Genomic DNA, 25,858 nt, shown 5'->3' with positions numbered 1-25,858 from the left:
CAGAGAAACCCTGTCTCGAAAAAACCAAAAAAAAAAAAAAAAAACATAAATGTAAGAAAACAAACCTGGCTTGATAGTACATGTCTGCAATCCTAAACTGGAGCTGAGGCAGGAGGATTACAGCTTTATCCAGCCTAAGATAGAAAGCCAGATCCTGTCTCAAACAGAGAGAGAGAGAGAGAGAGAGAGAGAGAGAGAGAGAGAGAGAGAGAGGAGAGAGAGAGAGAGAGAGAAGGGAGGGAGGGAGGGAGGGAGGGAGGGAGAAAGAGAGAGAGAGAGAGAGAGAGAGAGAGAGAGAGAGAGAGAGAGAGAGAGAGAGAAAAGAAAAGAAGGAAGGAAAGAAGGAAGAAAGGAAGGAAGGAAGGAAGGAAGGAAGGAAGGAAGGAAGGAAGGAAGGAAGGAAGGAAGGAAGGAAGGAGAAAAGAACACCCAATTCTAAATTTAAATCACTTGCAGTTTATATTGACAACAATAAGTTCTGTGTCTTATCCACAAGCCTATTATATTAAAGCATAGAGCCTGGGGATGTGTAAATGTGCATTAACAACAGCCTGGGCAGAAGAGTCACACACACACTAAAGCTTGAGGCCAAAGCCCATACATGCTCCTATCTGAATATAATTAACTTTAAAGTAGTTAAATATCAATATCAAGATGAAGGTGAATTATGTCTTAAAAGCCTATTTTATTAGCCAATTACATTCTATTAACTGACTACAGATAGACTTAATGAGGCCTCAAGAAAGAGGAACCAGGAGTTTTCATGCTTTTCTCCTTCCTAAATTTCCCTGGTGAGTATCATTTAATTCAATCTATTAAACTAGAAAGCATGCATACATACATCACAGAACTTAATGTTATAAGTCTTCCCAATTGTCCTATGTCTCATGCATTTTTACCATTATAAATGAACCTCATAATGGATAAAGTATGTGGTTTTTTAGTCCTAAATGGAAATGAGTTCAATAGATCAGTATGTTGGAGAACTATCAGAGCTGAAGCAAGACTTTGATGATATTAACCTTACACATTAAAGAAACATACCCATCGCCTCCTCATAGGATCTCTCCTGGAGTTACTACAAATTAACTCTGCAACACACACACACACTGCTGGCTGGTCTCATATCAACCTGACACACAAACTAGAGTAATCTGAAAGGAGGGAACTTCAGTAGAGAAAATGCCTTATGATGGCTATGCTTGCTTGTCAGCTTGACTATATCTGGAAGGAACTTTAATCCAGATGTAGAGGGCACACCTGTGAGAGGTTTTCTGCTTGGTTTGAAGTGGGTGAATCCACTTCTAGTCTGGACCTTTGAGAAGAAAAGACACACTCCTTTCATCTAGATCTTGAGGTAGGAAGACATACTTTAATCTGGGCCATACCTGCTACTGGAAGCCTAATAAGGACATCGAAGAAGGAAGCTTTTGACCTTTGCCTGCCTCGCTTCACCTGCTAATACATCCGCCCTTCACTGGCATGGGAGCCTGATTCTTTGGGATTCCAGCACATGCAGAAGACAAGCTGAGACACCTAGCTTTGTGGGGCTGAGCAATTACCACATTCTTGAACTTTCTGTTCACAGCTAGCCATTGTTGGATTATTTGGACTGAAGCCTGTAAGTCATTTCAATAAATTCCCGAGAGAGAGAGAGAGAGAGAGAGAGAGAGAGAGAGAGAGAGAGAGAGAGAGAGAGAGAGAGAGAGATTGATTCTATAAGATCCGGCTATAAAAAGCATTTTCTTAATTACTTATTGATGGCACCATTGTGGGTAGGGCCGTCCCTGGGCTGGTGGTCTTGGGTTCTATAAGAAAACAGACTGAGCAAGCCATGGGGAGGAAGGCAAAGAGCAACGCCCCTCCATGGCCTGTACATCAGCTCCTGCTTCCAGGTTCCTGCTGTTTCAGTTCCTGTCCTGACTTCCTTTGATGATGAACAGTGATACAGATGTGTAAACCAAATAAGCCCTTTCCTCTCCAACTTGCTTTTTGGGGTAATGGTGTTTCATGGAGCAATGAACACTAAGACACACACACACACACACACACACACACACACACACACACACACACACACACACGAGTAAGCAATGACGAGTTCAGATCCGTGCACTGTACCCCTCCTGTAGCCCTGCCTGGCAGGAGATAAGACACTAGCCTGGGTGGGAAGCTGAAAGCAGATGGCTTTCTTAATTCCTCAGACAAAAGGTATTTATTTCCAGAGGCAACACCACAATTCATTGCCCCCAGGCAAGAGCCAAAGGAGCTACAGAAGGAAGGCGTCATGGAGATCTGCCACTTCCGTCGGCCTCTGTTCAGTCGCAAACATTTGCGTGTTTACAGCACTGACCACTCAAAAACAAAGGCCTTCCGCATGTGAAGGGGGAGACGCCTTTACACATCATATCTTGCTCGTATTATTTTTTTGGCCACATGATGTTTCCCAAGGTGGGAAGAAAATGTAAATCTCTTGGGCAGCGAGCAGCCAGAGGGATTTTGACTTCACTCCAGTGTTGTGTACACAGGGACGCTGACTATCCAGAAGGAGTGAGCAGCAAACTCAGGATTCAGACTAAGAGCTGCCTCCACTGGACTCCTGGAATCTGCATGCTACACAGCCTTCTGAATTCTATGCTTACATGGGTGATGCACTCTGAGCCAGCCCAGTGAAATTTTACCAAAGATGACAGTCTCTCCTTCATTTGCAATATTCAAGGTCTTCCCAGAAAATGATAAAAGAGTAACAACCAACCACAATAATCACGATTCCAAAGATAACGCGCAGACTCACTTGTAACTTTCCACTTGTCTGCAAGAGGAGACCGTGATGAAGGAGTCAGTGCGGGGACTGTAAGCAAGAGGGCCAGGAAGAAGAGAACCCGGGAGAAACCTGCCGAAAGCATAGCTTTCCTGCTCGAACACCATCAGCATCCCATCCATAGACTGGATACAAATTAAATCTCGACCTAAGGAAGAATTAGAAGAAATTAGATACCTTATTTTGATAAATTTAATGTTTAAAAATCATTATCCTGCTCAAATATATCACAGTTAACTTTTACCCACCAAGACAACCTCAAGATAGTTTCAATTTTAAATTACAACCCAGTGAAAATATCAGGTTAATAATATCAAAACATATGCGCATGCCCCAGTTTTTATATTCATAAGATGTTTAAACTTTAACTGTATATTTATTTTATAGTCATCAGGTGTTCATACTTTTAATAACACTTTTTATATATTATAAGCCCAAATCCCCAATTTCAAAATAATCCCTAAGAGCCATCATGTTTCAAAGATAGTGTTTTTCCCAAAATCTGACATACAACAAAAACAGTTCTTGCCAGGTAGTGGTGGCACACGCCTTTAATCCCAGCACTCGGGAGGTAGAGCCAGGCAGATCTCTGTGAGTTTGAGGCCAGCTTGGTCTACAGGCACCAAAACTACACAGAGAAACCGTATCGCAAAAAAAAAAAAAAAAAAAAATAGTTCTCCAGGGAACTAATTCACTAATTCTCACTGTCATACGTCTGTCTCATGCTTTGCTGTGACTTAGACATCAAACAGCACACAGGGAGCCAGGGGTACCAATCAGGAGTAGAGTGCATACAGAGCATGCAGCAAGCTCTGAATTCAAACCCCAACACACAACACACTAGAACACAAACACACACACCAAATGCATATGCACTTGTGCATGCACGCGCGCACACACACACACACACACACACACACACACACACACACACACACACTCATACACCAGATCACATCTACAGACTGGTTTTAGGTACTAGTTTTGTATAAACCACAGTAATAGACAGTATTGAGAGTGAAAGCATTAATGCTGAAAGATTTATTCCTGGTTACCCTACAAATTGGCTTTGGAGATGCCTTCCACTGTTAATATATCAGTTTTGGTTTTAATACTTCTTAAAATACACTGAGATGAAGATGACAATTTCCATGATATAGTACACAGCCCCTAATCTGAGACTGAATAGTATAACTCTGCATGTTCTGTTTATGTGATTAGTGTACCTTATAACCTATTATACAGGGAATAACAAGTCCAGATAAAAGTCTCTTATTAAAGAATAAATAAAAGGTTATCCCCTAGTTTATCAGTTCCAGCCCAAACTTACTATAAACAGTTAAGTCCTATGGGGACTAGTCCATATTACCTTGGATATCAGTGATATTTTCACATGTAATAAATCTGAATTTCACAGGGACTTTGCTAGGGAAAATTAAATTGTACAGAAACAAGTGATATTCTCACCCTACCTGAATAGGAACAATCATATAGCTGGACAGTTTCCATGAGGCTCACATGCTGCCCAAGGAGATTCAGCAGAGGCAGCAAGCTGACCGTTGGTGTTTACTACTACAAAACACTGCAGCCCGTCGTGACTGGCCGTCTTCAAAAGTGTGACTGCTGCTTCAAAGTGTTCTCTCGATGCTCCACGTCCTTTGCAGCCGTTATTTGGTTTATTGTCTCTGTTCTGTATTTTATTTTTATTTAATCTTTTTTCATTAAATTCTTTGCATGTGGTTATAAATGTGTCCCTGCTATGAGCATGCATTCAGAGACACAGTCAATCTGTTAGCTACCTACCCCGGCAGCCCCACCCATCCGTTACCAACAAAGATGAGGCAAGAGGCTGACACATGCTCTGTCTCTGTATGCAAAGCATGCAAACTTTTTACAAGGAGCATTCTCAGATTTTCAGCCAAGGTTTTAATTCTATTTTTACTATGGTCCTGATGATTTCGGTGACTATAAAAAGTTAATGATAACCCAGGAGCATCAGTTAATTTGTAAAGTGTAAGTGTAAAAAAGACTACCAACTTATCTTCAGCAAAGGCACCAAGAATGCATAATGGGAAAGGATGGTCCCTGTTGTGGGGTATTTGTACACTGTATGAAGATGTATTACTGTGATTGGTACAATACAAAGATGAAGAGCCAATAGCTAGCCAGGAGGTATAGGCGGGATTTCCAGGCAGAGAGAACTCAGGGAAGAAGAAAGGCGGAGTAGCCAGCCCGACAAACAGGAAACAGGAGGTGCAAGATAGACGAGAGGTGACACCACATGGCAGAACACAGATTAATATAAATGGTTTATTTTAAGTTATAAGAGCTAGTTGAGACAAGCCTAAGCTAAAGGCCAAGATTTCATAATTAATAATAAGTTTCCATGTTGTCATTTGGGGCTGGCAACCCGAAGACAGTCTGATGAGAAAGTACTGCTATGGGTCTTCAAGAAACAGAATGCATAATGGGAAAGAGGGTCCTCAATAAACAGAGTTGGGGACTCTGGATATCCACATACAATCTGGGAAAGAGAAAAATGGAAGGGAAGAAGGAATTGAGTCCTTATCGTATACCAAACCTCCTCAGCATGGCTTCAAACATAAGCCTACAAGAGTCCTAGAATGCAGGGGAGAGGCCAGGACACTGGCCTTGGCAATGACTTTTAAAACAATGTCAAAAACATAAGCAACAAAAATAGACAAGTGGACATGTCAAACTGAAGAGTGCTGACCAGTAAAAGAAAACTATGTAGGAAGGGGGGCAGAGAACGGGAAGTAAGGGATAGAGAACGGAAGTAAGGGGGGTAGAAAACAGGAAGGTAAGGGGGGTAGAAAACAGGAAGGTAAGGGGGGTGGAGAATGGGAAGTAAGGGGGTAGAGAACAGGAAAGTAAGGGGGGCAGAGAACGGGAAGGTAAGGGGGGTAGAGAACGGGAAAGTAAGGGGGCAGAGAACAGGAAGGTAAGGGAGGGGGTAGAGAACGGGAAGGTAAGGGGGTAGAGAATGGGGAGGTAAGGGGGTAGAGAATGGGGAGGTAAGGGGGTAGAGAGAACAGGAAGGTAAGGGGCAGAGCAAGGAAAGGTGTTTGCAAACCATATGTGACAAGGGCTAAATCTCCAAACCACACGAGAAAAATACCACTCAGTAAGAAAAATGAAAGTTTAGTTTAAAAAAAAATAGACAAAGGACCTGAAAAGGTACTTTTCCTCAAGGTAGATACAAGAAGCCAACACACATATGAAAAGATACATCATAATCATCAGGAAGTACAACTCAGAACATCACCCACACACATCTGGGGAGAAAGGAAATCCTGCCATCAGAAGCAACATGGATAGCCTAGCACACTATGCTAGGTAAGCCCAGCTCAGAGGACAAATACTGCATGATCTCATCTCCATGTTAAATTTTACAAGTCAAATTAGTAGAAACACAGAGTAGAAGCAGTTACCAGGAGTCCAGGAAGGGGCAGAGACTGGGAGAGTTAGTCAAAGGGAGAAACTTGTAGTTGTAAACTGGTACGTTCTAGTAAGTTCTAGGACTGAAGAAAGAATGGTCACACCTTATATATGTGAAATCTGCTTAGAATCGACCTTATGTGTTCTCACCTCAAAAAAAATTGACACAAAAAGGTAACTGTGGGGTAATAAATACATTAGATAGCTTGGTTATGGTAATTATTTCACAGTATGTACATGCATACATATGTTTGATATATATCAAAGGTCATACTGTGTGCCTTGAATACACAAAGCTTGTTTGTCAATTATACCTCAATGGAGCTGTAAACAGAGTTCCAACATCAGAAATAAGATATCAAGGATGCTAATATATGTCACATATACAAACTACACAATAAATTATATGGCATCATTATGAGGGCTTTTACTGCCTGTTTGCCTGGCCCAGGAGGAAAAAAGAAGCAATGTAGAAAGGAAGCGAAGATACAATCAGCAGTGAACAGTGTCTAAAGCTAACAAAAAGGAAGACACCAGAAGACACATGAAAGCCAGGCACGGGGGCTCATGTAATCTCAGTGCTTAGGCAGCTGAAGCAGAAGCCTTGCCACGTGTTCAAGGCCAGCTCAGGCTACATAGTGAGTTCCAGGTCAGCCAAGACGATATAACAAGGTCCCATCTTTTAAAAAAATAATAATTAAGTAAATAAAAATAATTTTTCAAAAAAATGTAAGCTTAGGATAAGAGTGATTCAGCTTCCATATTTCAAAATGAGGGAATTCCATATAATAATAAATTAAGAGCTACTGCATGAATTTCATACAATTTAGTGTAGACTAGATCTTGTGACAGAATGCTATAATCATTCTTTCTATAGCATGTCAATCATGGGTTATCAGCAGACACACACACTCCCAAGTAAAGCATACTTCTAGTCCTCTGTTAGAGACACAGCACATGATTGATGTCGGACGACCTTACTGAGAGATGGTGCTGAAGTATCTGCAGATGACAGGATGCAAGGCATTCCACTTTAAACACTGAAAATCAGCCATTGTAACTGCTGGCTACAGGTGTGATGTAAAGTCCTCAGAACCACTGCCCTAATGTGACAGGATAGGAAACAGGAAGAAAACCTGAGCCCTGGAGAAAGCTAGCGCCTTTGGCTCCCCTGAACACAGCAGAAAGGTTTCATTTCCTGAAGCTTCAGCAGCAAAGACGAAAATACTTAAACTGTTGAGTCCAAGGCACACAATCTAGGTCCAGGTCCAGCACACCAATCACTACTCTGTGGTTGGATTGCAGTCTCCCAGTCCGTCAGTTAGCACACCTACCTCAGTACCTTCTATGACAACTAACTTCGTAGGAAAATTAGACCCAGAGGTGGAAACTCCCCAACCCCTTCACCTTATTTATAGCCTCTTGAAGTCACATACAAAGCGTCTAATGCTGCACAGCCTGCAACTTCCTGCACGCCTCACGATGACGCCCGGGACTCCACTTTTGCTTATGGTAGCTCCTCATCCTTGCACTTTTCCTGCCTAGTCTAGTGAAATCCTTTTGCTTTCTTTTGCTTTAGCAAACATTTGCTAGCTTCTTCTTGGTCATCCATGCCCCACCCTCACCCCCCTGCCACACCATGCTTAATTTTAAGGTTTGGAGGGAATGACCTCATTCTGAATTTTAAAATAGTTGCTGACTTACATAAATTACTTAGCAATGCCTAGTCACAGTTCAGGGACAGGTAGAGTTTACAGTAGAGGAGAGAAACTGAAATCCCTAAAACGAGCTGCAAGTAAAGACACATGGGAGACCATCAAATCAGAGGCCATTTGGCTTTTCAAAGGGCAAAGTTAAGACGGAAGGCACTGTCTCAGTCTCATCTGGAGCTTAGCCTCTGGATTCTGCAGGCAAGAAATCTGCATAAACGATGGGGGAACATGGAGTTGAGTCTCTGACTCTGGACCAAGTCAGGTCTTCCCATAAGTCTCCCTTTTCTCTTCAACCACCCTTTGTCAATGGTCTCTCAGAAGCCCATCCATACCCTCATCTTAAACAAATTACCTATTAAAATGATCTTGTTTTGTATCTCTCTTTAACTCTAAACTCAAAAGCAGAAACCCTGTGACCCAGCTGTGTGAACTATAAAATGCCTGGCACTGCAGAGATCCACTAAGAAACGTCTTTTGAGGTGGAGTAAGCTAAGCAAAATAATTTACTCATCTGCACTTCAGATTAGCTAGGATTTTATTCTACATATCTCACACACATCATCTGAAGTATGTAAAAAATGCTTTATTTATTACAATCTTGGCTACTAATATTTAGTAAAATGTAGAGATCAACCCAAAACATAACTCGAAAATAAAAAAATAAATCTTTCGAATCACTGCTTTGGAAACCACTTGAGAACACATACCAAAGGCTCTTCTTACAGATTATGAGAACAGAAAGAATGGTCCATGAAAGCTCCAAGAGTATTCTAGGTCTTAGAGAGCAGAGCCAACAGAAAGTGATGGGGTTCCAGGGCAATTTCAAAAAACACAGTGATGGGCCCTGCTGAAGGGTCCTGACACATGACTAGCATTATAATAAAAGCTCTAATGTGCTTGTTTATAAGGCTTGAAATAAAACTAACAGAATAATAACAATATTAAATAATACTGCCATTTATTACATATCTATTAGAATCCCAGACTTGTGCTAAAGAATTAAGCAGCATGTTAGCTGCAATTGTCAACAACTCTAAAACTTAGGCAATGCTCCCACTTTTTACATTAAAATCTAAAACTCACAGAGCTTAATTAATTCACTTAATGTCATAGAATTAGGAAGCAACAGAAGTGCCTGTCTCTACTGAAGTACACTGACTTCTGTGGAGAGAGAGTCACATCACGAAAATGAGCACCCAGCATGTAAGTAATGTGCAAAGGACTGAGCATCATCTCAGGAGCTCTCCCAGAAGGGCCTCCTGATAAAGGTGGGATGCAGCAGCACCTGAAAGGATGAGCAGAAACAAAGGGTCAAGGTAAAAGAAGAGCGAGTGTCTGGGAGAAAAGTGAGTGTCTCAGAAGCAGCAGCAGAGGCGGTGAGACCTGATGAACAGAGCAGTGGGTCGAGATTCAGCCAAGGCAGCAGAAAAATGAGGGCCACAGACTGAAATACAACATAACATTCTAATGAAGTTCCTCAAAAATTAGAACCTTTAACTAGCAATTATTAAGAAAGTTGAAGTTTTCATCATACTTTGGACAATTATCCCATTAATCTCAAATAGAACAGAGCAATCATATAGTTTTAAATATTTGTAAGAGCTGAGAAGAAATTGAGAAAAGGTCTAATAAGCCCATTTTGAAAGGATTTTCAAATTAATTTTTTTTTCTAATTTTTAAAAGCAAAGAAAAAAAAATGTGCCTGTAGGGAGGAAGAATGGAAACTGTTCCACTGTGGAGGCTTCATGAACTGAATACTAATTAAATAGTGTATCTTGCTTCCTGATGATAGAATATATAGTCAAAGTGCTAATGTGATACATAAAATAGTAGTCAATTACATGTTGAACTGACCACTAGATGAACAGTTTAATAAATTATAGCCTAGTCACTAAAATGGTGTGTAGGAGTGTGTTCGTATGGTCATTCCCAGAAATTCTTTCTACCATGCATGGCCTAGAGAATTTTCCATCACTCACTACCATGGCAACAAGGGCCCTGAAGAAGGCACTCCAGGATGCCATATCCTGCATCTCTCTAGTAAGTGGAGGGACATACATGAAAGACGACCTCCATTACTCAGTGAGCTGCAAGTTCTCTGAATCTGTCTGTGCTCGTATTTCTTGTGCACACTGAGTGAAAATACCAGTGAAGAAATGCAAACGTGACCTGCAGCCAAGCATATATCGCTCTCCAGCATGCAACTGTCAAGAGCATTTGGTCTTTCTCCAAGTCGGAAAAACACATGAGAAACATATGCATAGGTAGTCAAAAGCACAGACAGGACACATCAAGAGACTGATACAGAGGAACAGAAGAGTCCAGAAGTCTGTGGGACTTCCGCTCTTTTTACACAGGAAAAAGGTTGTGTTGTTGTTACAAAAAAAAAAAAAAAATCTGAAATACTAACTCATTAATCTTTAAGCAAGCCTAAGTCAAAAATGATGAAATGTGTCTGCTGAGAGAAAAGAAAAAATGTTCAGAGTGGGATTCCAAAACACACTGCTTAAAAACAGCTAGTACATGGATTTCAAATATTCTCTGGCTTGTAGATTTTCCATTAAACATTCTTTAATGCTTTTCACTCCTACTATCGTGCAAATAAAATGACCTCCATCTCTTGGAGATGTGCACAGCTCTTGGACTTTACTGAACTACAAACAATTGGTAACTGCTTGAAGACTAACAGAGCTAAACGCTATCATTACTGTGGCAGTTTGAATGAGAATGGCCCCATAGACTCACATGTTTGAACACTCCATCCCCAGTTGGTGAGCATTTCTGGAAGGATTAGGAAGTGTGTCCTCGTGGGTGGAGGTGTGTCAGTGGAGGTGGGTTTGAGGTTTCAAAAGACTCTGGCCATTTCAAGTCCATTCATTCCTCCCCTGCCACCCCATACACACACACACACACACACACACACACACACACACACACACACACACGCACGCATGCGCACACACACACACACACACACACACTTCCACTTGTGATCAAGGTGTAAGGCCTCAGCTGCTCTTGTCACCATGCCTTTGCTCCAACATCTTTGATTTTCACCCTCTGCAACAGTAAGCCCCAAATTAACACTTTCTTTTATAAGTTGCTTTAGTCATGACATTTTATCACAGTCATTGAAAAAGAACTGAGATATCATTCTTTCATATTTTGGTTTGAACATTCTAAAAGTAATTTGTAATTAACCATAGTCCATTATATACTTAGATTCTACGTTTAAAACCTTGGTTATAAATAAAGGAATAAATAAGTTTTCAAATCCTAAGAAAAGAGAAGAATACACAAATAGAAAACAGGCTTAACTAAAAAAAGTACTTACTTTTAATTAAGTACCATGGAAAATAACACAGTTCTCAATGATTATTCAAGTGTTGCCTCAAAAATAACTTTGTGAGATTAATCTCAAATTCAAGAAAAAACACTAAGTCTACATACCAACTCTTCCTATGAATATGACTTTTGACATTTTAATGTGTCTCATCTTAAATGAAAACTCTAATAGTTTCAAAAAAGACTATTACTGTGTTTCACCAACTTATTTAACACAATCTTTTCCCCTTAATTGTAAATGAAATAACACATGATTTTAAAAAATCATAAGCATTCATTGGATTAGCATTCCATGTGATGATTCGTTGAGAATTCATTGTTAGACTTGAAAAAGTCCTAAATGTTCTATTGTCATTTGCATCCACAAAATAATAGGATTGTTTCCTTGGGTGTAGAGCATAGACATTTTAATAACATTCTCCATTAACAGATGCCGCAAACATACTGTCTGACAGGTATATACTTGGAGAGATATGGCTCGGTTTATATGAAATTTAATTGTTACAATAATATAAGAACAAGGACATGTTAAAATAATTTAAAAGGCTATGGGCACAAGACTAGTGTCTACAAAAATCAAGAAAATCTGCAGAACAAAGATAACAATTGGGCCTTGTGAGCTGAGCTTGCAGGCAATCAAAGAAGTAAAAGCAGATAGAGCAACATGTATGAAGAAATGGATTATGAAAAGATGTGGGTATAGAGTGCCAGGAGGGAAGGCAGGGAAGGAGGAAGACACCGCTAATGAAGAAGGTATGTTCATCAGAACCGGAGGTAAGGCTACATCTCGTCAGGACGGCTGCATCCACATTTTAATACTGAGAGTGTTATCAGTCTCCTCATCTAGAAAGTAGCATGAAGTAGACATTACATGATACGGGCACAGGGATTAAATATAATAAAATGCACACTTCCCTACACATGATCAATAAACAGTGATACACAACTCTGTCCCTCACAGATCAAACTGTGAAAAAGTAAATCTGAGGAGAAATTTTTCCTTTAGGGAAAATGTAGTGGGAGAAGAAACACACAAACACACACACACACACACACACACACACACACACACACACACACACACGTACACTAAAACTCACCATCTTTGGCAAAGCAAAGGGCTCTTGTTTCTTTTTAAGACTTTAACTCTGGAAAATCTCCCAGAACTTGGGTCTATATGAACCAGTGGCTGTTCAAGATGATTTTCTGCCTAAATTAGGTTTACTTCCCCCAAAACAGCAATTTTCCTAAAGGGATAACTAACAAAATCACTTTGAAAAGTACTCTATGGGGGCTGGAGCGGTGGCTCGGCAGTTATGAGTCCTTGCCCTGCAATCATGAAGACCAGAGCATGGATTCCAGCACCCATATAAGAAGCTGGGCATCAAACACACGCCTGTAACCCAGCTCTGGAGAAGAGGCAGAGACAGGAAGGACTGAAATCTCTAGGATTTACAGCACATAAGGACAACTGTTGAGTGCCAGGTTCCAGGAGAGATCCTGCCTCAAAGGAAGAGTTGAGAGTGATAAAAAGTGGAGATCTAATGTCCTCGTCTAGCTTCATACACATATACACATGCATTTACACTTGTAAAAACACAAAGCACAAATAATAAGTAAATAATCTTGTTTTAGGTACTTTTGTGCCCAAAATCCTATCTTGGAATGGAGAATGCGCTGTGTCTTGATTGCAACTGCACCAGCCAAGCATATGCATGTCCATGTTCTTACTATATTCTTATTTACATCCTCTCTCCCCCACCCATCCTCTCTCCCCCCCCCACACATCCCCCTCAATAATTCTAAATAATATATGAGACAAGAGAGAGGCCACCACACAAAAGAAGCCATGCATTCAGCGATCCTGTCTTCTTCCTCGTCAAAAAGATAAACTCCTAAAGACTGAGTAGGACACTGTTGGTATGCGTTTAATAAAAAAGCAACTAGTTTCAAAGCCAGATAAACTACTCAGGATAATAGACAATCATGAGAAATCCAGAGAACACTTTACAAAAATATTAAAAACACACAAAATTGTTTGTTTTCTTCATTTTATGAACCTATTCATCATACACAATATTAGTCCATAAAAGAATAAATCTAAAAGCAAAATGTTTGCTTTTTTTAATACTGCCAGTTCTCTTGATCCTAAAAAGAATTAGTATATCAAAGGAATGAGAAAAATCACTTTGTTCTCACTGTGATCAATCCAAGTTGGGGGTGGACAAAAATTTGTGAATTCTGAGCTGAGGTTCAAATTGATATAAGCACCTATGTTTTGAGAAGGCAACCCAAGTTGAATTGGAGATAATGACAACATGGAGTACATTTCCTGAAATGTCAATTTCTATCCCAGGGTTCAATGGACCAGTAAGCCACTGTTTAATATGCCATGCCTTGTTTCTCATTAAAGAAAGCAGTTAAGATGTTCTATCTTTAAAAAAGGTCACAAAGACAGATATGCCACAACAATCATCTTCAAGTCACCTTAGTAAAGATGTCCTAACATCACCAGAACAAAGGACAGAATTCGTCCAAAGATCCTCTCAGGGTGTCAGTGACCAACAAGGCAGCCATGATAACTGGTGATGTCTCATCACATTCGGAGAAAAACCCTTAAGAACTAGCGTTAAATTTTATTCACCAAGCCAGGAACAAAGAAAAAACTGCCCCTCCAGGCCTAGGTGACTAAGCTCCCGAAACTCCACTGCGGGCTCAGGAAATCAAAGAGTAAGGAGAGGGCTCCCTCTGCTGTTCCGCTAAGAATCAAGGTTGCCAGGCAACAACTGACAGCTGTTTGGGTGTCTCTTTTGAGAGTCTCACTAGGTAGCCAGGCTGCCTTTGAACTTCAGTCCCCCACACACTATATCCAGACAGAAATTTACTTGTTAAAAATGTTCCAGACTCATTCCCGTATTTCCTGGGATTCTACTATCCTCTATCAAAGACTCCATTTGATGCCTTAAAACACTGGAATATGGAATGTAGCGATAAATGAGTAAAAAGCCTGGCTGTGCAAGCCCAACGGTCTGAGTTCAATCTCCAGAACCCACACCAAGTGCCTGGCATGGTAGTTTGTGCTTGCAATCCCAATCCTGGGGCGGCAGCCAGAGTTTCCTGGGGCTCCCTGGTCAGCCAGCCTTGTCTACTTGGAGATTCCAGGCTGGTGAAAAACGGGGAGAAATCAAGGTGGACAGTAACCAAGAAATGGTTGGTTGTCCTTTAGCCTCCAAAAAGAAGATTATTGTATGAGAAATGTACAACTAAGTAAGACCACTTATATTTCAAATGACTCTTTCTCAGTAAGAGCGCCACTGTCTGGGTTTCATTCTGTGCTCCACGGGTACCTGAGAGACACCATACAAACAGGAAAGTAAATAAATAAAGCAGAATTGAAGTGTATCTGAGCAGAACAAAGTGGCAGTCTGCAATGGTCTTGTCTCACAGAAGTCCAGTGAAATTACTGGAATCAACTTAAAGACTCAACACAGCAGCCACGTAAGGAGAACTGGCCTGCTCATCACCAGCACTTCTAACCCAAGAAGCTCTTCTGCAAGGGAGAAAAGTCAACTGTTGTTCTCGTGTGAAGAGAACTGAAGCCCAGGGAAGCTCTGTGGTCTAAGGAACATGCAGAGCTAAACAGCTGGAGCGCACAGCTGTCTTCCGGTCTCCACACCAGCTGTGCGGATCCATACAGTAGGCACCTAAAACACCTCGTTGATTCCAAATTTATTGTGGCCTACCATCACAACTGCAAGCTGTATACTTAAAATTTTATGTTTAAATCTGATGTTATTTTGACAGATAAAGCTTGATCTAGTTGCTCATCAAGAAATTATAAAATAGCAGAGAAAAATCACTTAATGTCAGTTCTCTATGTTGAATAAAATATTTGTTAAAAGCAGGATTTTAAAGAATATGAATATTATATTATATTACTATATTATAATAATTATTATGATATTATAATATATTACTATAAAGAATATTAAAGAATAAGGTGGCACATGCCTTTAATCCCAGCACTTGGGAAGCAGAGATAGCAGATCTCAGTGAGTTCGAGGCCAGCCTTGCCTACAAAGTGAGTTCCAGGACAGCCAGGACTTTTATACAGAAAAACCCTGTCTCAAAAAACCAAAAAATAAAAATGAAAAAAATAAAGTATATCAATACACTGCCAAAAAACAAAGGAAATAAAATTCAGAAGCCAAAACCTAAGTGAAAGTGGAACCCACAAAGGTACACAGAGCCCTCGGGACATTTTCCTAAGCCAGATAATCTACCCATGAGCTTTAGTTTTCATGATCTCAAATGACATAGAGAAAAGGAGAGAATAAGGAGGAACAACCTAATATGGGGACCCCAAAAGACCCTTACAATGTCTCCATCCCCATCACCCCACAGTAAAAACCCAAGACCACTAAGAACTTGACCCCTAATATAAACAGAATTCAAAAACAGCATTACCTCAACCAAAGGGGAAAGAAGATACAGTGCACACATCAAAACTTGGAACCAGATGAAGGAAAAAAAATCCCTCTGAAGAATTCATAAAATTCATGCTGATTTTAATGTGAGTTTGTAGACTAAACCATTCTATCAGATAGCCAAAAAAAAAAAAAAAATCTAAAACTCTAAGTTTAGAATAAAATGGTCCTGGGTTAGAACTGGGTTAGAAATACCACCAAGCATCAGACAAAAAAAAAAAAAAAAGCTCCAACCTTTAAAGGAACACACCAATCATTCATGTGGATAAAGTTCTGAAAAATGTGACCTCACAGTCAAAATCACAATATATAAGGACTTTAAGGAAATATGAGCAAGAGACAGCAACTTAATAGCAGAATTAGAATCCCAAAGACTTCACATACTGAACATGACAGAACATAAAAATATGACATTCTCTAAGCCTAAGGAAATTAAGGCAAGCATTAAAAATATGGTCAAGGGCAACCTGAGCAGACCCAAAGGTATGTATGCCTATCCATGACTGAAACCTCCCCAACATGTGATGTATGGCCTTGAGCAAAGCAGCCACAAATGTGTCCACCATGTTTCCTTCTTAAATTATGACCTTAAGCTGAGTATTGAGGCGCATACTCTCTAACTGAGCATGCTCGGTAATGTGCCCACCTTTAAAGCACTCCTATGAATATATGTAAGTTCCCAGATAAAAATCTCAGGACTTCCTTGCTCAGGAGAGGCACTGCTTCCCAAATAGATCCCATGTTCTCCTCTCCTCCTGGCTCTTTAAAAATATATATACAAATGTATTATGTATGACTATACATATGTATGTATACAGTAAAAGATTCTTATCAACAGTAAAGCAGATTTTTATCAAAACCTATGAAAACAAATGCTAGAACAGAGTTAACAACGCTAGCATGTGTCCAAGAGCCGTGTGAGAGGAAAGCTAGCCAGGCATGGTGGACAAGCTTGTGATCTCAGCACTCAAGAGGCTGAAGAAAAATAACATCCAGTTCAAGGCTAGCCTGGGCTACAGAGAAAAACACTGTGTCAAACAGAATAACAGAATTTGTCATTCTAAACATCAATGATGTAGGCAAAAGAAAAGTAAATCTAAATAAATTATGTAAAATACTTATCAGTAATAGAGAGAAAAAAAGCAGTGAAGTTAAAACTCACAACAAGGCAAAGTGGCCTCACACGCGCACAGCTGAGCGGAGTGACTGGGATGCGGAGTGACTGGGATGCGGAGTGACTGGGATGCGGAGTGACTGGGATGTGGTGCAAGGACAGAGGGAACCCCTTTGTGTTCAGTTCTCAGAACCTCAAGTAGAGGACAGTGAGGGAACAGGAAAAGAACAAGTAATGGCTGAGAATTATCTAGAATTATTGGACATCAGAACCTTCAAATCCATTTTAAGCCCAATAAACCCCAAGTTAGACAAGTAGAAATAAGTCTTCTCTTAGATGCCCCATAAGAAACTACAAAACACCAAACATGTACACAGAATCTCCTAACAGCTCATAGAAAAGATAGATCAGCTAATGAAAGAAATGGGATCATCTAAAAACTTGCTTCCTCCAATGAATTGAAAAAGAACTGTCAACATAGCACTGTATGTCCAGCCTTTGCACACGCACACACATGCACATGTATACATACCCTCCCTAAGATATAAAATAAAGATAAATATATTTAATTATTAATAAAATGTTGTAGAATAATATTTTAAGGTGTGTCACTTTTGTTTATGCTCTGAAACATTTGTTTAATGATGCAAAGATGTGTTTGATTAAATAAAATTCGCCTGTGGTCAGGAGGCTGAGTCAGCAACTAGCTGACAGGAAGTGGTAGGGAGGAGCCAGGTGGAGAAGGGTTTTTAAAGAGGGGCAAGAAGAAGCACAAGGGTTTTTTAGAGGATGCAAGCAAGGAGAGGAGGTGAGCTACTTGCTATTCAGCCCCTTTGAGAAGCAGAATTCCACCTTAATCTTTGGATCTTGAGTTCTATAGAGGGACATAGATTTAGTTAAGTTCCCTTCAAAGCTTTGAAAGAGTCGGTGCCTGAGGGAACAGAATCACCTCAGGCTCCGGCTCTTTCGGCCTGACCACTGCTGGCAGGGGCAGAGTTGTTGCAGTTGCTGATTTGGACAGCTATGGCTTAAAAGGCAGCAAAAATTCTTTTTTTTAAAGGACAATAAGGAAACAAGAATTCTACTCACAATAGATATCAAAGCAGGCATGTTCCTAAGCCCAGTGCCTACTCCTGGCTCCAGCACTACAGATATAACCCAGGATTTCTCACATGCCAGGCGAGCACTCTCCAACTAAACACTGGATCACAGATCACAAATTCACTTCCTCAGGAGAGCCTAATTAGTCAATAAACCCCTTGATATATCTTTATTATAATCACTTCTCTCATTATAATTGTAACTTTGTACTTATTGGTTTTAGAATTGATGTTTTTATCTTTCTTCTCAAACCCAAGGAATCCATGTGTCTCTTGACATAGGGAGTTGAGTTTTGTTCATATATGGTTTTCCAGGTTGACCAGCACCTTTTGTTGAGAAGCCCAGGTGGAAATAGGAGTGTGGGCTTATGTGTGGGTCCTCAACACTATTTTATTGATTAATGAGTTTGTTTTTATGCCAGTACCATGATGTTTTTTATTACTATAATTCTGTAGTATATCTTAAAATCTGGGGTGATGATACCTCTTGTAGTTTTTTATTATTTAGGATTGTCTTGGCCACTCTGGGTTTTTTAATTTTCATATTAAATTTAACATTTTTTAAATTTCTGTGAAGAACTACATTGTAATTTTATGGAAATTGCATTGAATCTATAGATTTGTTTTGGTGGGATGGCCATTGTCAAAATATTATTCCTGCCAATCCAGGAGTAATGGTAGTCTGTCTGTCTTCTGGCATCTTCAATTTCTTTTTTCAGTGTCTTAAACATTTTGTTCTGCAAGTCTTTTACTTCCATGATTAGATGTATTCCAAGATATTTTAATTTTTGAGTCTTTTATGAATGGTATGGCTTCCCCGATTTCTTTCTTACTGTTATTTGTATATAGGAAGGCTATGATGTTTTTGCATTAACTTTGTATCCTGCTATTTTGCTGGATACTTATCAGGTTTGGAGTTTTCTGATAGTCTTTAGACTCTTTTATGTATAGAACCACATCATTTGCAGATAAGAACACTTTAACTTCTTCCTTTCTATTTGTCTTCTCTTTCTCCTTCACTTGACTAACTGCTCTAGCTAAGACTTCGAGTATAATGTTGAACAGGAGGAGGCAGAGTGGACGTCAATGCCTTGTGGATGATTCTGGTGAAACACTTTGAGTTTCTCCACTTAGGATAATGTTGGCTGTCAGCTTCCTCCATGTTGCCTTCATTGTGCTAAGGTATGTTCCCCATATCTGTAGACTTTCCAGGACTTCCTTCCATAATGAATGGACCCTGAACTTTGTCAATTACTATTTCATCTAATGAGATGATCATGTGCTTTCTGTACTTTATATGGTGGACTATGCTTTAAACAGATGCCTGCATGGATATGGGGAAATGGGAACACTCAGTACTAGTAGGAGTACAAACTGCTACAGCTATTATAAAAGTCAGTGTGGAGGCCCCTAAAATACAATCACATACACACACACACACACACACACACACACACGTATGTGTGTATGTATGTATATATATGTATATATATGTGTGTGTATATATCATGTGATCCCATTATACCACTCTTCAACATATATCCAAAGGACTCTATATTCTACTACAAAGATACCTGTTCATTCATATTCATTGCTGCTCTATTCACAATAGCCAGGAAGTGGAAACAGCTGAGATTTCCATCATTTGACAAATGGGTAATGAACATGGTATATTTATACAAAGAAATAGCATTCAGTATCAGAACATGGTCAAAGAATGGAGTCATTTGAAGGACACTGTCAATAGGACAAAATGGCAGTCCACAGAATGGGAAAAGATTTTCACCAACCCCACATCTGACAGAGCGCTAATATCCAAAAAATATAGAGAACTCAAGGAACTAGACATCAACAAACTAATTAATCCAATTTAAAAATGGGGTACAGATCTAAACAGAGAATTCTCAACAGAGGAATCTCAAATGGCTGAGATACACTTAAAGAAATGTTCAATATCCTTAGGCATCAGGGAAATGCAAACCAAAATGACTCTGAGATTCCATCTTACACCTGTCAGAATGGCTAAGATCAAAAACACAAGTGACAGCTCATGCTGGACAGGATGTGGAGCAAGGGGAACACTCCTCCATTGCTGGTGGGAGTGCAAACTTGTACAGCCACTTTGTAAATCAATATGCAGTTTCTCAGAAAATTGGAAATCGATCTACCTCAAGACCCAGCTATACCACTCCTGGGAATATGCCCAAAGGACATTCTACCATACCACAAGGACACTTGCACAACTATGTTCATAGCAGCTTTATTCCTAATAGCCTTAAACTGGAAAAAAACCTAGATATCCCTCAATCAAATAATGAATAAAGAAAAATGTGGTACATTTACACAGTGGAGCATTACTCAGCTGTTAAAAACTATGATATCAGGAAATTTGCTGACAAATGGATGAAACTAGAAAAGATCATCCTGAGTGAGTGAGGTAACCCTGACCCAGAAAGACAAACATATGTACTCACTCAGAAGTGAATATTAGCCATAAAATAAAGGAGAACCATGCTACAACCTATAGACTCAGAAAATCTAGGTAGCCAGGAGAACTCAAGGGGGGTTCCTTAAGTCTCATCCTAAAGGGGAAATAGAATGGACATTGCCATCTACAGACTGTCCTGACTACGAGATGTGCTGGGGTAAAGGTGGTGCACGACTTGTGAGAGTGAGCAACTGATGGCTGGCACCCCTACCTTGAGAGGGCGCTCCCTGCTAAGGGCCAGGACCCAAAACAGGATCCCCCAGAGACCTAGGATAGAACCAAACACAAATGATGAAAGAAAGAGAGAAGGGGGAGGGGAAGAGAGAGGGGGGGGAGAGAGAGAGAGAGAGAGAGAGAGAGAGAGAGAGAGAGAGAGAGAGAGAGAGAGAGAGAGAGAGGAGAAAGAATGAGAATTCCTAACAATATCCTGCTATACTCATAGACTGGTTCCTAGCCCAACTATCATCAGAGAGCCTTCACCCAGCAACTGATGGAAACAGATGCAGAGACCCACAGCCAAACATTAGGTGGAACTCAAGGAATCCTGTGAAAGAAGTGGGGGGCAGGTTTATAGGATCCAATGGTGTCAAGGACAAAGAAAACCCACAGAACCAACTAACCTGCCTCACAGGGGCTCAGAGAGACTGAACCAACAACCAGAGAGCCTGCATGGGGCTGACCTAGGCCCTCTGCATAAATGTTACACAGTTGTGTGCAACTTGATCTTCATGTGGGACTCCTAGCAGTGAGAGTGGGGATGTCTCTGACTCTGTTGCCTGATTTGGGGTCCCATTCCTCCTGCTGGATTCCCTCATCCAATCTTGGTGGAGGAGGGGGTGCCTAGTCTCACTGCAGCTTGATATAAGATGGCTGGCTGACATCCATGGGATGCCCACCTGTATCTGAAGAGAAACAGTAGAGGAGGAGTGGATGGGGGAGGGGAGGTGGGGAACTGGGAAGAGGGAAGGGAGGGGAAGCTTTATTTAGAATATGAAAACAAGAAAATAAATTTTAAAAAAAGAAAAAGAAGAAAATGAAATTCAGAGATCAACAGGTGGAGCTGTAAATAATAATTCTGAGTGAGGCAACCCTAACCCAGAAAGACAAACAGCACTCTCATATGTGGATGCTAGCTTTGAATCTTTAAATATTTGTCTTTAAATTGGAGTGCCCACAGAAGTCAGGAAACCAGTGATGGGCATTAGGGGTGGCTTTTAAATGAAAGAATGTAGAACAGTGGTATATAAGGGGTGGGAATAATCGAGCAAGGAGGACTCAGTGAGGCAGGGCAAAGGAGCAGGGCATAGGGATAAGTAACACTAAAGACCTTTGAAAAGCCATATGGAAGCCTACTACTGTAAAAGGCTTCCTACAATACACACATGTATACCTAATGTTAAAACAGAGTTACCCTGTAACTGGGGACAACATCTCTCCTAGACACCATAGGCTATCAAATAAAAAGCTCAGTGTCAGGGATGGGTTATCTCTCTTTGTCTTTGTCAGTGGGGTCCCAAATACTCAAAAATGTTACAGACTATTTCTGTTCCTCTTGGTTACTTGCCAGAACTTGATGGTAAAACTGTATTGCTGAAGACACCATACACCTGAGTCAGAGAATATGAAGAAATCAAGCTGGTACAGACCTGGAAGCTTCATCCCTATTGGCTAGCTTTCATAGTTCTGGAAGGTGCTGTGGATGCTACTGGGAAGAAAAGTAATTACACTCTTCCCCGGCTGTGAATCCTGCAACCTCTAATAATGACCAGGGCAGCAAGACAGCCAATGGCAGAATAGCAGAACCAAGGTAACGGGAATAACCAAGCAGTTCTGTTTGGATTTCAGGCTGCTCCACAGGATAGAACTCATATCTGGCACCATTAACTTAGCCAAAAACCCATGGCTAGGTAGACCACAGATCCTAGGGGAGAACCTACTATTATTATTCTATTAAAAAACTCACTCTGCCAGGCCCTGTAGAGCATGCCTTTAATCCCAGCACTCAGGAGGTAAAGGCAGGCAGATCTGTGAGTTTGAGGCCAGCCTGGTCTACAGAGTGAGTTCCAGGACAGCTACAGCTAACTGGAGAGATCTTGTCTAAAAAAAAAATGAATAAATAAGTAAACTGATTTATCATTATACTCATAGATGAGTGCATCATCTCTGAGGTGTATTCAGAGAACTACAACTGGCCAGGGTGCAGAGAATGAGAGATGACAGAGTGATCAGCCCTAAAGGGGACATCTGTGCCACAGAACCCACTCCCAAGGCTCACAGTTCGTCATGGGAGAAAAGTGGAAAATTTCTCAGAGCCAGCAGTGATGGACAACTCCAAGGAACCAGAAACAAGCGGGAAACCGCACATACTAATTCACAGCAGTTGAGACAGTATGCACAAGTCCTGAGACAGATCAAGCCAGACAAAAACCCTGCTTGGAAAGGCCCTGGGCCTAGCTGAGCAGCCACTGGCAACTGATGGATGCTGGGGAAGTTTTCTTCAAGAAGGTGGCCCCTGAGAAGCTCCCCGTGCTCCAATAGATGGTCCTACACCCATGGACACATGGCAGCACTCAGTGGACTCAGGATTTAAAAAAAAAATCAACTTGGGAGGAAACTGTGCTGGAGGGGTCAAAGGAGGAACTGGAGAGGAAGAAGCAGGATGCTTGATCAAAACACATTATATGCATGTACAGAATTCTCAACAGCAACAGAAACTCACACAAGTAAAAAGTAAGATTTTCCTGAACAATATAAAATATTATTAAATAGTAAGGAATAATGTGTTTCCATACGGAAAAAATAAGAATCAAAAATCTCATTCACTAAAATAATGTATCATTTTAAAACAATGTGGAACAAGGTTCTAATTTTGAGAGTATAGAATTCAATACACTGTTTTTTAAAAAATAGTTTATTATTTCTTTGAAATTTTTATATAATGTTGATTGTATACATCCCCTCCCCCAATTCTTCCCAGATCCACCCTAGGCTAGGCATGGAACTCCGTGCCCACCTCCCCTCCCTGTGCCGGGCTCTGGTCTGGCTCTGTGCTCGCAATAACCTTTTGCATGCTGTCCTAAGTACTGTGAGTTCATATGTTCAACTGCCCTGCTGTGTCCAGAAAACACTGCTTCCTAGGAGTTGCTCACCACCTCTGGCTCTTACACTCGTTGTGGCCCTTCTTCCATGATGATTGCTGAGCCTTGGAAGGAGGGATGTGGTACTGATGTCTCATTTAGGGCTCAGCACTCTGCAGACCCTTATCCTCTGTACCTTAGCTAGCTATGGACCTCTGTGTTAATTCCTATCTACTGCATCCACACTGAAGCTTCTCTGATGAAGGCCAAGTGATGATGATCTCTAAGTATGATGAGAAGTCACTAAGAGTCAGTTTTATAACATGTCCATTTAACATTGCCCGGGTGTCGGCTCCCCTCTCCCTTCACTTCCTGCTGTGCGCACGCACACACACACACACACACACACACACACACACACACACACACACACACACACACACACACCCTGGTCCTTTCCATGTATCAGTGCGCGATACTTCCATCTTCAGTCCTGCGTGTCAACTTTGTCAAAGACAAAAAGCGTTATCAGTAAATCCGAGAACTGAATTTAATGTCCTCGAAGCAGAAGCTGCTACACCTTTACAAAACAAGCATTATGAAAAAAGAATGCCAGCTGGGCGGTGGTGGCGCACGCCTTTAATCCCAGCACTCGGGAGGCAGAGGCAGGTGGATCTCTGTGAGTTCGAGGCCAGCCTGGTCTACAGAGTGAGTTCCAGGAAAGGCGCAAAGCTACACAGAGAAACCCTGTCTCAAAAAAAAAGAAAGAAGAAAAGAAAAAAGAAAAAGAATGCCATAAAGCTAATAAAATAAAGTTTTGCTTTTTTGACATGCATAGGGCAGTCAACAGATTTTTTTTTTAATCATGAAGCTCAAATGCACTATAAGCTTGTAAGAAAAGAAACCACTCTCAAGTTCAAAATTCTCATTGCTCAAAAGTAATATAAGTTCCTTAGGGAAGCAGGGTTTTGATTTTAATAGAAGTTTGCCGCCATCTTCTGCTGAAGAGAAAGCCAAGCCTTTGTCCCCGACATCAGACCAGAGCTGAATGCTGCCTTAAAGAAAGAAAAAGGAGCAATTGGATGTGGCAGTCCTGTCTGCCTCCCTTCCTCCCTCCCTGTCTGAGGATGAGAATGATCAGAAAATTGCCCACGTGCAATATTGCTGTACATTAGAACTTAATGTCTAGAACTTAAGCATTTGTGTAACAGAAACTGTATCCTTGAGTTCTCATAACCCAAAAAGTAAATGTTACTCTCATTCTAAAGATGAGAGTCAGAATACAAAGCTGGATTTAAAAGAGACAAAAAGTATTTCGTCTTTATACATGTGTGCACATACACACATGTGCATATACGTCTACATACGTATGACAGAGAGAAGGCTGAGGAAGAAGAAAGAGAGGGAAGAAAGGAAAGATGGACTGTGAGGCTGTGGAAATGTAATTAGCTTGGTTGTGACGACTGCTTTGTAATGTATGTATAAATCAAGTCATCAAGTTGTACGGTTTAAATAAACAAACGCTTTACTTTTTAATGATACTGTGAGGAGTCAGCAGGGAATGAAAGGTCAAGGAAGAGGTCGGAGGGAAAGAGCAGCATTCCCACAAACAGCTGGACTGTAGAGAGATAATGCCTGTCTTAGTTGGGTTTCTACTGCTGCGACCAAACACCATGACCAAAAACAAGTTGGGGAGGAAAGGGTTTATTTGGCTTACACTTCCACAGCATTGTTCATCATCAAAGGAAGTCAGGACAGGAACTCAAGCAGGCCTGGACCTGGAGGTAGGAGGTGATGCAGACTCTGTGGAGGGGAGCTGCTTACTGACTTGCTTCCCATGGCTTGCTCAGCCTGCTTATAGAACCCAGGACCAGCAGCCCAGGGATGGCACCACCCACCGTGGGCTGAGCCCTCCCCGACTGATCACTAATTGAGAAAATGAGAAAATGCCTTACAGCTGGGTCTCAGCTCAACTGAGGCTCCCTCCTCTGATGCCTCCAGCTTGTGTCAAGTTGACACACAAAACCAGCCAGTACATACCCCACCTTGCAGCTGGGGTACCCTCACTCGCCTTTGCTATTGCCCCAGCCCAAAGACCTTCTGGACCAAGGAGATAAAGTAATGGGAGAGGGAAAGAGGGAAGACCCCAGGGGCCCTAAAAAAAAAAAAAATGCAGAGACTACTCACTGGTCTACCAGCTCTGGAGATCCCACCCTGTCCTGAAAGCTTCATCTGAGTCTTCACGTCTTTGTATG

The 25,858-nt window shown here is 41.0% G+C and overlaps 1 protein-coding gene across 3 annotated transcripts in view; it reads right to left on the bottom strand.

Annotated features, from left to right (window-relative positions):
• Bbs9 (Bardet-Biedl syndrome 9) overlaps positions 1 to 25,858 on the bottom strand; it is a 425,345-nt gene that overhangs the window by 307,071 nt on the left and 92,416 nt on the right. For all 3 annotated transcript variants that reach the window (XM_006991684.4, XM_016009926.3, XM_016009929.3), the window contains one exon: positions 2,795 to 2,969. In XM_006991684.4, the coding sequence (XP_006991746.1) occupies positions 2,795 to 2,969 (175 nt within the window). The remainder of the gene's footprint in view (positions 1 to 2,794; positions 2,970 to 25,858) is intronic.

Source organism: Peromyscus maniculatus, chromosome 7 (genome assembly GCF_049852395.1).
Source record: "Peromyscus maniculatus bairdii isolate BWxNUB_F1_BW_parent chromosome 7, HU_Pman_BW_mat_3.1, whole genome shotgun sequence".
NCBI classification, from domain to species: Eukaryota; Metazoa; Chordata; class Mammalia; order Rodentia; family Cricetidae; genus Peromyscus; species Peromyscus maniculatus.
The sequence above is the reverse complement of the archived record's forward strand: the minus strand, read 5'-3'. Positions and strand labels throughout refer to the sequence as shown.